The sequence below is a fragment of the Schistocerca cancellata genome, chromosome 4 (assembly GCF_023864275.1).
Source record: "Schistocerca cancellata isolate TAMUIC-IGC-003103 chromosome 4, iqSchCanc2.1, whole genome shotgun sequence".
NCBI classification, from domain to species: domain Eukaryota; kingdom Metazoa; phylum Arthropoda; class Insecta; order Orthoptera; family Acrididae; genus Schistocerca; species Schistocerca cancellata.
In genome coordinates, this window is record NC_064629.1 from 20,524,554 (window position 1) to 20,536,957 (window position 12,404).

A 12,404-nucleotide genomic window follows, 5' to 3' on the forward strand; every position below is an offset into this window, starting at 1 on the left:
TGGGAATATAGTTTTATTTACATTCTCAAATGTATTAAAGTTGTTAATATTCTGTTTATGTTTCAGGTGGTATGGATATGAGTGTATTTGATGGGTGTCTCATTGTTGAGGAACTGGCTTATGGCTGCACCGGCATCCAAACAGCTATAGAAGCCAATGGACTTGCTGTAAGAACATAACCAGTAATGTTAATATGTTGCCATAGTTTTTAGTATATGCTCATAATATTTATTGGAACTTATGGACAGTTACCAAGCTACAACTTTGAAACACATAAACATTCACATATTTCAGTTCTACTGGGTGCATTAGGATTTTCAGAACCTAAAAAAACCAACATAATCACATAAATACATGAACTATGCATTAAACTATTTGAACAACCTACTACCTGAAGTTAAAAATTGTTCTGTTTGCGTTAGCTATTTGTCATAACACATCAGCCTCATATAACATTCAGCCCAAAAATTTTTATGAATAAGACCACTGTATTGGTCACATTAGTTACATGTAGGCTATTGAACAATGGCTTTTGTTCATTCTAATTTTGTGAAGATCATGCCTTTTGTTGATGCAACCATCTCCTGAGAGCAGCTCCATTTGCTCCATTTGTTAGCACTACAAATGAGAATTTTTGATATCTGCAAGAAATTTTACTGTCATATATCATGCATCTACTTGCACTTTCTGTGACTCACTATGAAGTGTGTAACAGAGGATACCTTTCATTACAGGATGAATTAAGCTCCCTTTCTATCCATTTTCAGGTGGAGTGTAAGAATGGATACTTGCTTGTACCTTTATGATATCATTATACTGGAACCTGAATAATAATCATAGTTTCCACCCTGAAAGCTGGTTGCTAAAAATTTTTAAGTAGGTTTTCATGAGATATTAATTCTTTCTTTGAGTGCACACCAGTAAAACACTTTAAGAATTTCATTTAAATTCTCTCATTATTCAAAAAAGCCTGTGTTTAGCCATGCTGCCATCCTTTGTATATGCTTGATTAATCTGACCTGGTATGGATTCATCACATTTGAACAATACTCCAATATAGGCTGTACATGAGTTAAGTAACTGATCTCTGTTGTAGGCAGGCTATTGTTTTTCACTAGCTCAAATCGAAGTTAATGTACTCATTTTACTTCATTTCTATAGACATTATTACTTCAAATTTTCATTCATTTACATCTCACTAACATCTTTCTAGTCTTTAAAAGTGTAAATGTACCAAAGTGTAAAATGATTTCTCATGTATTTTGTTTCTTTATTACATGAACATCAAATGTTTGTTATTGTCAGCAGAGAGAGTGACAAAGCTTTCATGAAATGAGTATATTAACTTACAAATTGATTACAAATAATTTTATTTAATATTACTAGAAAATACTTGACAGTCTTTGGTCTATTTTGTTTGCATTATAGACAGAGAAAGAAAGAAAGAAAAGCACTACCCTTACCTATGTTTTCTTGTTTGCCACATTCCGTGACACTAGAGTATGCTTCTGACAAGGGAACCTCCCCGTCGCACCCCCCTCAGATTTAGTTATAAGTCAGCACAGTGGATAGGCCTTGAAAAACTGAACACAAATCAATTGAGAAAACAGGAAGAAGTTGTGTGAAATTATGAAAAAATAAGCAAAATATACAAACTGAGTAGTCCATGTGCAAGACAGGCAACGTCAAGTGTAATGTGAGCTCAGGAGCGCCATGGTCCCATGGTTAGCGTGAGCAGCTACGGAACAAAAGGTCCTTGGTTCAAGTATTACCTCGGGTGAAAAGTTTACTTTCTTTATTTTCACAAAGTTATGATCTGTCCGTTCGTTCATCGACGTCTCTGTTCACTGTAATAAGTTTAGTGTCTGTGTTTTGCGACCGCACCGCACCACAAAATTGCGATTAGTAGACAGAAGGACGTGCCTCTCCAATGGGAACCAAAAACATTTGATCGCAAGGTCATAGGTCAACCAATTCCTCCATAGGAAAATACGTTTGATATATTCTATATGACACTGGTGACATGATGTGCATCACATGACAGGAATATGTTGCTGACCCACCTAACTTGTACACTTGGCGAATGGGTAAAAAGATTCTTCTACTTTGCTCAATTTAGGTTTTCTTATGGATGTGGTAATCACTCCCAAAAAAGTGATGAAAACAGAAGAGTTTGTCACATAAACTGAAAATAAAAAATTAAAGTTTTCACTCAAGGGAAAACTTGAACCAAGGACCTCTCAGTCCGAATTTCTACAAACAAAAATTTATTCAGATTCTCTATTATTGTTTTAAACGATATTATTACAGCTTAATTTAAAAAGCAAAGATAATCTGCCTATTTAAAAATCAACTGAATGAAAAAGTTCCATAGATGCTTAGCAGAAACTTGGTAATAACCACAATAGAGAAATTATTTTATTCTAAAATAATTATTTGTTCACAAGATTGTTTCTCTCTTCTTAGGTTGATAACTACTACTGTAGTAATTAAAACTGTTGGCAGTAAACTCTTTTTCCTTACATGATCAACTTTATTTTTTCTCTTTATTATTCATAATGCACCTTATCAATACAACTGTAAGCTTACCTTTGAGATTCATTCCTTTACTTCTATTTGTCATTTTCATTGTTCATTACTTTTGTTCCACCCTGCTTTTGTATTGTCTCTCACTGGATGTGTCACTGATTGTGACTCTTGGAGATGTGATCCTTCTTGGATGAAAAAGATGTTTCATCCCTTGGCATGAATTTGAGATCTCTGCTTTTAGTATGATTTTTGAGGCACCATGAATTCAGTGCTATGCTATCAAATGTGCAGTGAGGTACACAAATTTAATCACCTGTCCCAATGCACTTCACAAACTGCTTCATTGTTCAGTCATAGTACAAATTCCTCCCTTAGCAGGATTTGGAAATCACTATTTACTACAGCACTGCTGTCACTGGATCTGTTTAACTGCAGCAATTTATGCAAATAATAGAGGAAACACCATGACAACCACACGTGACTAGGATATTGAAAAAAAGTGCACCTAGACTATAAATGAAATTGCTTACGAAACACATGTATGCTATATATCATGGTCTATATTATCAGACATAGTATCTCTGTACTTTGACTTTGCATGTAACAATAGCAGTAATTGTAAAACTCAAGGAGATTTTGCCCTTTATACGTACATCAGCTTCCCATGTAGCTGAGTAAGAGAAGACTTTGATTATTTTCTTTGTTATAAATGATAGTTTTTAAAACACAAATAAAAAATAGTTTTTAACAATATAATTTAACTGGATAGATAAAAAATCTCCTACCAAGCTGTGGTAGGAGAACGCATATTTAAAAAAAGGTATTAGTTATGCAGAGCTTTCAGAGCCAGTGGCTACTTCTTCCAGCAGAAGGGTTGAAGGGGAAGGTAGAGGGGTGAAGGGAAAGGAAATAGAGATACTTAGGAAAAGAGGTAGAGTTCGGAAAAGTTACCCAGAACCCTGGGTCAGTGGAGACTTACCAGACTGGATGTAAAAGAAAGACTGATTCTTGGTGACTGCACTGGCTGAGATTAAAAAAACTGAGAGCTCGAACATTGATGACAGGGTAATGTGCAAGACGGTGATTACTGCTAAAACATTTTTCAGAAGTCAATAACAGTGAAAAGCTAAGTGAATTGTATGTAACATAGGTGAGATGCTCACAGCGGAAAATAGACAAGTCAGAAAATGGAAGATGTAGAAAACTAAAACGTAGTGAAGAAAGTTCTATTAAAAATGCTGAGATTTTGCATTAGTAAATTAAGGCCAGGCAGGTGACAACAACGAAGGACTTGTCATATCATTAATTTCTACCTGTGGAGTTCTGAGAAACTTGTGTCTGGGAGAAGAATCCAGATGGTGCATGTAGTGAAACAGGCACCAAGGTCACAACTGTCATGTTGTAGAGCATGCCCTGCCACAGGATATTGTGTGTTGTCAGTATGCACCCTCTACCTATGCCCACTCATCCAAACTGATAACTTGGTGGTAGTCATAGCAATATAAAAGGCTGAACAGTGGTTACGTAACAGCTGGTATATTACATGTATCATTTCACAGGTGGCCCTCCCTTTGATAGTATGTGTTGTTACAAGGCTGATGTAGGTAGTAGTAGGAGGGTGCGTAGGGCAACTCTTGCAGTGGGAATGGTCACAGGTGTCTGAGCCACAGGGGTGGAGATGGGTGCTGAAGGAGCAGAAGGTCTGACAAGGGTATTGCAGAGATTGCGAGGGTGATGAAAAACTATTCTAGATGTGATCTCAGACAGAATGGCTCTCATTTCAGGGCATAATTTTAGAAAACCGTGATCTTGTCAAAGTAACTGGAGCACACTGCTTATCACTCAGTATTATCCTGGTGTTCAATTTATTAAGCAAAGTTGTTTTTTGGAGAGATCAGCAGTACCGTGTAGGGATGTGCCACGGCCCAGGAAGTCAGCCTCCACTGAATGTAATTACTCCACCGGCCTCATTCAAAAGCAGAAGTGAGAATGGTGGTGTATTGCTGTAAAGAGTCTGCATCCAAACAAATACATTTGCCTTGAACGCTGAGGCTGTATGGGAGGGAACATTCGACATGGAAAGGATGGCAGTTGTCAAAATGTAAGTGCTATTGTTTGTTAGTAGGTTTAATGTGGACAGAAGTGTGTTGCTGGATTTTCATGAGGACGAGCTCAACAGCAAGGAATGTGGTACAGGATTCAGAAATTAGAGATTCCATGAATTTTAACTGGCAAAATATAAACTAACAAAGGCAGAGCGACCTATGAAGTAACACGTCATATACCAGCTGTTATGTAAACACTGTTCAGTCTTTTACACTGGCACGACTGCCACCAAGTTATTAGTTTGGATGAATGGGCATAGGTAGAGTGTGTATACTGGCAACACTCAATACCCTGTGGCAGGGCATGCTCTACAGCATGACAGTCATGACGTCGGTGCCTGTTTCACTACACACACCATCTAGGTTCTGCCGCCAGACACCAGTTTCTCGGAACTCCGCAGGTTGAAACTAGTGTTACAACGTGTCCTTGGTTGTTGTCATCCACCAGGCCATAAAAAATACTGAAATGGAAGAAATCAACATAAATTAACAGTAACTACTCCTTTCTTCACTCCATTTTAGTCTTATACATCTTTCATTTTCTGACCTGTCTATTTTCTGCTGTGCGCGTCCCACCTCTGTTACATACAATGCACTTAGCTTTCCACTCTGGTTAATTCATGCATGGCGTTTCATCAGTAATCTCTGTCTTGCATATTATCCTGTCTTCCACCTTTAAGCTCTCAGATTTCTAAATCTCATCTGTGAGGTCCCCAATAATCAGTCTTTCTCTCTTATTCTGTCTGGTAAGTCTTCCCTGACTCAGGGTTCTGGGTAACTTCTCCAAACTCTACCCCTTTTCCTTAACATCTCCAGTTCCTTTCCCTTCACCCCTCTTCCATCCCCATCAACCCTTCTGCTGGAGGAAGGAGCTACTGGCTCCATAAGCTTGTCTAAATAAAACCTTTTTTTATATTTGTGTTCTCCTACCACTGCTTGGTGAGTAGATTTTTTATTTATACAAAAAATATCATTTGTATTGCATAAACACACACTAAGCTTAAATTTTTTGCTTTCTATAGATTCATAAAGTTCCATACAACTTCATTTTGTTTGTATTGTTACTTAATAACTATACACACAATCTGCTGTACAACTATGTCCTAACTGTAGTGTATCAGAATGTACTTTTGTTAGCTGGCCAAAGTTTCTGTATTATCTAGGATCTTCAGAAAGTAAGTTACAAATGTTGTCTCACACTAAGTCCAACAAGAGTGGCAAATTTTCAGAAAGGAATACATGTTCTGGGTTTCCTGCAGCCTTGGTTTTGCTGCCATATTGATAACAGATGCATCAGTGTGTGAGTGAAAAGGTGTGGCAACTGGAAATGTACTCCATAGTTGAAGTATGTAGGGGGCAAAACGTCTAAATTGCACACAGATCCACCTTAAAATTCTGCCTCTATATGAGTGAAATGCAATGTTGTGTCCAACCACAGTTGTAGGGAAATGGTGCCAACAATTTGACCAAGACCAAGTAATGCCCATTGGGAAGGAAAACCATTGACATTACCTGGATATTGTTGTCTGTGATCAATTGAGGAACTGATTCGCAGTAATTACAGAGTGACTATCATGGATATTTTTCAGCAGATGTGTATCTCAATGGGCAACACTCATTCTATGTCTAGCTTTCAGGTGCAGTATCACAAATTGTAGTCACGCTGTGTTCTATCATCACTGTCACCTGCACACAAAGGTGCAAGGTTTGTGGCATCTTTGGACCTCCTTGGGCATCACACTATGGAAGACCTTGCTAGTAATGATGCAGCTAAGGAAACCATTGAGATATGGTTCAATCGTTCCACACCTGTAATGAAGAGAGTATCTATAGAATGGAGACACATTTCCTTACCTCTGTGGAAGGAATGCAGAGTTGTGCCAGCAGCAAGGAAAGTCATGGCCACCATGTTCATAAACTGCAAAGGAGTTGGGTACATAGAGATTTTGGTACAGTGCCCAAATATTAATGCATATTCATACTTTGCAACACTGACATCACTGTGCAATGGCATAAATAATAAGAGGCGTGGAAAATTAAGCAGATGCGTCATGTTGCAACACCTCACAGGGTATGCACAACATAAGCTTTGCTTCAGTGTTTTTAGTGGGAGGCCTGCAAGCACTTGCCATACAATCCAGATCTTACATCATGTAATTTCCATTTTCTCAGCAAGCTGAAAAAGCTTATGTGGGTGAAAAGAGATTTTTCGACTATGGAGAAGTTCACAGAATAGTTCTCAAATGGCTCTATGACCAATGAACAAGGAACAGATTTCTGTTGTTGAGTAACTGTGAGAGTATTACAACAGCCTGGTAGTTTCCCTTTGAAGTGTACTGCAGTACTCAAAAAAAGTTGTTTGCTCTGCCATAACAATGAGTAACTTACTGTTTGTAGGCTCATGCTTGTCTGCAAATACAAGGAGAATTCAGTGTCTGAGCTTTCATAAGAAAGTTAGTTGCAGGCTGCAGTAGAACTGTTGTGCTACATGGCTTCATTGTATGTGTGTATGTGGTGGGCATTGTTGGATGTACTGATGTGGGAAATAGTGATGTGAGATTCTTCTGTGGTATTGTTGCGTCTGTATGCAAGGCAGGATATGAGTAATAACTGAATACAAGGTGAAAATTTGGGTCTTTAAAGCAAAGCTTGACAGTGTAAGGAAAGAAAAATCTGGCTCCTTGAGGACAGCTTGGCAGTGCTAGAAACAGACCCTGAAGACTTTTGGGAAGCGGTGGGGGGTTTAAAGAACAGTGCGGAAAAAGAACAGTATTTCACAGTTTAGTTATTTGGCACAAAAAACAGCTTTGCCCTGCTACTCAGACAAGGAAGAATCTCCTCTAGATGTGTGTAGAGCCAAGGAACAACAAGGTTTCCATATGAAACTAAATATTTCAGGGAAAGCAGGAGAAAGGAGGAAAGTTCTGCTGTTAAATAGTAGTTGTGGATGAAGTTTGGGCCAGTTGTTGCATGAAGTATTAAGAAACGAGTACCAGGCCACAAACTTCTCACAGTAAAGTGCATGTTTTAGATATGTGTTAGAGGATATATGTTATTTGAACAAATACTGTATTTTGGAAACAAGGATTTTGTTGTGGTAGTGGGTGTTACAGGAAGTAGTACTGCCTGGAATTAGGGGTACAGTATTTAAGTTATCTAGTGAAGAGAGCTTCAGCAATGAACTACACAAATGTTGAGTCTGTTTCTCTTTTGAGTTGTTCTGATTGGCTCAAACTGAACAGCTCTTTGACTAAGATTAACATGAAATTAGATCAACTGCTTCTGTTAGTTATGGTGTTTGGAATGCTGCTGTGCTCCCCGACGCTTCAGAAGAAATCTATATTAGTCTCCTCTATGTCTACCACTGACTTAGCATTCAAGATGTAGTATTGGTCTTGATTGGTGTCTGCACTGTCACTTTCAGCATCAATATTTCCATTACTTCCTGTGCTGTGTCCCATTCAGCTTGCTCTCCATTCTGGCAGAACACACAGTAATCTTCATTTACAGCTGGTGTCCTGGTACTGTCAGCCCTGCACACATTCTCTACTAAAACAACACTCCCTATTTCACAGTTTTTTGGGGTTCTGTGGATCAATTAGTCTATAACCTACAGTCATTTCATCACAACCTACAAAAACAAGTGCCTTAGCCTTGACATACCACTTGGGTCTGGTATATGGAGAAGGGCTTGAAAACCAACCACTTTTAAACTGGTCACACATGATACTTTAATCATAAGGCTACACAGGAGTTATGGAAGGGTAAACACTATCAGTTGACCATTAAACACTCTATGAGAAACACGGTTGCATGCCTCTGCCCCACCATCTAAGATGTCTAAATTTACATTTCATATGGCTGGAGGATGACACACATCTTACGAAGTGCACATGATTAACACTTAGCCGGCCGGTGTGGCCGAGCGGTTCTAGGCGCTTCAGTCTGGAACCGCGCGACCGCTACAGTCGCAGGTTCGAATCCTGCCTCGGGCATGGATGTGTGTGACGTCCTTAGGTTAGTTTGGTTTAAGTAGTTCTAAGTTCTAGGGGATTGATGACCTCAGATGTTAAGTCTCATAGTGCTCAGAGCCATTTGAACCATTTGATTAACACTTAACAGGGGTAAATCATAACACTCCAACTTTGTGCCTCCACTCTGTAAATATGACTTAAGTCAGGATCAACTCTAATATGACCAAGTCTATGATGCCGTGTGTCTTACATGTTAATAATCTTGCTAACAGCTGGGGCATGCTCAACTGACACAGCTTTAACCTTTTATTAGTTCATAAATGCCATTTAATTTTGATACAGAACAAAGAAGTTCAACCCCTTATGTATATCCCTTGGCAAAAATAATGTTTATTACTTCCATAACCATAGCAGAAACTGGCAATAAATTAGTGGTTACGCCAACTAAAAGAATAACATATTTGGTAAACTGACAATAGTATTTTCTTTCAAACTAGTTACTATCTCCAATCAGAAATAAGTCAACATTATCAGCACATTTCATAATTTTTGTTGTGGGTTGGCAGGAGAGCCAACACCGGTTTACTAGAGAAAGCCGAAAGGCACGCGTTTTAGCTCACGCTGGCTGGTGTGAGGTCTGGAACAGGACAAGGAAATTAGACTTTAGAAAAAACGGACGTAGCTGGTGGAATACTTAACTTTAATCCATAAATGGTGAACATCGCTCTTGATGGTACATTATTCATAATCTCAATAGTGACTGGTAATGGCACCTTGCTAGGTCGTAGCAAATGACATAGCTGAAGGCTACGCTAACTATTGTCTCGGCAAATGAGAGCGTATTTTGTCAGTGAACCATCGCTACCAAAGTCAGTTGTACAACTGGGCGAGTGCTAGGAAGTCTCTCTAGACCTGCCGTGTGGTGGCGCTCGGTCTGCAATCACTGATAGTATACGTCGGACCCGCATGTCGCCACTAACGGACCGTGGCCGATTTAAAGGCTACCACCTAGCAAGCATGGTGTCTGGCAGTGACACCACATTCCTCCCCCGCAAATCAGTGTACGGTTGTGGCATAAGGCTTCCGCCCGCTGTGGGGTGGACCCCATGTTGACATATGCGACGAGGTGGGGAGCCTAACAACAGGCGAGGCTGTGCCAACTGCACCCTGCCATTCGGACCGCGGGGAGCTAGGAAACGCCTGAAAACCTGCTCCAGGGTGCACGCCAACATGTGATGTATGCGCCCTCAGAGAGACAGGAGGGGCCGAAGGGTCGACCTCCATCAGGCCGGGGCACCTGACGTGTGAAGACAACATATGGTCCGGAGCGGGCAAGAGTTCCATGGCGGAGGACAACTGATCACGGAAAGCGATCGGCGGCGCGTGACCCAGGGAGGCGTCCGGCGGTTGCAGCGACGCGTCCACTGCAGGCGCCGCCGGCGGGAGAACAGGCGGCGGCGCCGCGTCGCCATGGGGCAAACTGGAAGGCAGCGTCGTAACACCTGGGGCTGAGGCAAGCCAGTAGATGGGTCCCCAGAGCGCTGACCGGACGGCACATTCACTGAAAGCAGACAGGGAGCGGCAGATCCCATGCGACGACAGAGGCGCAGCTGATGAGATGCCGACGCACCTCACCAGAGGCCCCCAAAACCAGATACATAGCGGGGCCAAGGCAGCGAAGAATGCGCCCTTCGAGCCAATGCCGTGAACCTCGATAGTGGCGGTAGTACACAACGTCACCTGGGGCAAAAGCAGGTGTCTGCCGCTGCACAGGAACCTGATGCGGCGGATGTAGCAAAGACATCAAGGTCCGATGAGGGCGACCGTGGAGCAACTCAGCCGGCGAGCGACCATCTTGGGGCTGAGAGTGATATGAGGACAAAAAGAGCAATAACGCGTCCTCCCAAGAATGCGACTCTTTCAACTTCAACATCTGTGACTTGAAAGTCCTGACCAATCGTTCAGCGGCACCGTTTGACTGTGGCGAAAACAGCGCAGACGTCAGATGTTGAATACCATTGGCCTTGCAGAATGACTGAAATTCTGCAGACATGAATTGTGGGCCATTGTCAGAAACAATAGTCTGTGGAAGACCTTCGATACAAAAGATAGCGGATAACGCTTGGATGGTGGCAGATGACGTCGTGGAAGACATCCAGACAACAAAATGAAAATTACTGAATGAATCTACCACAACCAACCATCGAGCATTCCAGAATGGACCAGCAAAATCGATGTGTAAGCGTTGCCAAGGGGAAGTGGCTTTTGGCCATGCAAAGAATTTCCGTGGTGGTGCTGATTGTTGTTCAGCACACACCATGCAAGAAGAGCACATATTCGTAATCGCATCAATTCCAAACCAAGTACAGTGCTGATGAGCAAGTTGTTTCATTCACACTATACCCCAATGTCCTTGGTGGAGAAGCTGTAAGACAGAGAACTGTAACGAACGTGGGACCACGACCCTGGACTGATCATTATCAGAACACAACAGCAAAACACCACTTCGTAAAAAATGTCTCTCCTGGTGAGCAAAAAATCGGCGAACCAACAGATCCCTGATCCGTGACTTTGACAAGGGCCATTGCATAGCAACAAAACGCAGAACGGTAGCAAGGACAGGGTCGGCAGCTGTGGCTGTAGCTACACGACGAAAATCAATCGGAAACGATTCGACCACGTCATCGGTTTCTGAATCAATGAACATGCAAGCAAGTTCAGAGGAATCGAATGCTCTATCCTCAGCAACAGGCAAACGGGACAACACATCGGCGTTTCCGTGCTTAGCTGTGGACCGATAAAAGATATCGTAGTGGTACTGTGAGAGGAAAATAGAAATTCATTCGCTGGTCTGTGCTGTACGTGGAGGTACAGGCTTGGTCGGATGAAAAAGCGATGTCAAAGGTTTGTGGTCTGTGATGATGGTAAAGTGACGACCATACAAGAAATCATGAAACTTTGTAACACCAAATACGAGAGCCAATGCTTCTTTCTCAATCTGTGAATAATTTCTTTGTGCAGACGAGAGCAATTTGAATGCAAAGGCAATAGGACGATCGTGCGAACCATTTTTGTGCGCAAGCACAGCACCGATACCAAAATCCGATGCATCCACCATCAACAAAAGGGGCTTCCGGGGATCGAACGGCGTAAGGCAAGTATTGGAAAGCAACGCCGATTTCAACTGGCGAAAGGCGCGTTCGCATTCAGTCGTCCAGACGAATGGAACACCTTTACAGTGTAAGCAATGAAGCGGAGCTGAAATGGAAGAGGCATGGGGCACATATTTGTTATAGTAATTTATTTTTCCCAGCACACTCTGTAGCTGCTTCAAATTCTGTGGCGAAGGCAAGTCTTGTATGGCATGGAGGTGCTCTGGATTGGGATGTATGCCTTGGGCATTGAGTACATGTCCCAGATAGGGTAAGTCACGAGCAAAAAACACACATTTGTCCTTCTGCAAGCGAAGACCATTTTGCCACAAGACCTGAAATAATGTTCTGAGATTGGCTAAATGTTCTTCTTCCATCTGTCCGGAGATCACAATATCGTCCAGATAGTTTGCTGCAGTAGGGACCGACGCACAAACAGTTTGTAGATATTGCTGAAACAATGCAGGGGCGGATGCACACCCGAATGGCAGTCATTTGAATCGATACAACCCAAGATGCGTGTTAACCACCAAAACGCGCTGGGATTCTTCGTCCACCGGTATTTGCAAGTACGCATCTGCTAGGTCCAACTTCAAAAAATATTTACCTGGCCACAGTTTGGCAAAAAGATCTTCCAGGTGGGG

At 41.6% G+C, this 12,404-nt stretch overlaps 1 protein-coding gene across 1 annotated transcript in view; it reads left to right on the forward strand.

Annotated features, from left to right (window-relative positions):
• The window catches only part of LOC126184726 (probable medium-chain specific acyl-CoA dehydrogenase, mitochondrial), a 213,499-nt gene that overhangs the window by 46,772 nt on the left and 154,323 nt on the right, over positions 1-12,404 (forward strand). Inside the window, exon 4 of the mRNA XM_049927260.1 lies at positions 67-167. Coding sequence (XP_049783217.1) covers positions 67-167 — 101 coding nt within the window. The remainder of the gene's footprint in view (positions 1-66; positions 168-12,404) is intronic.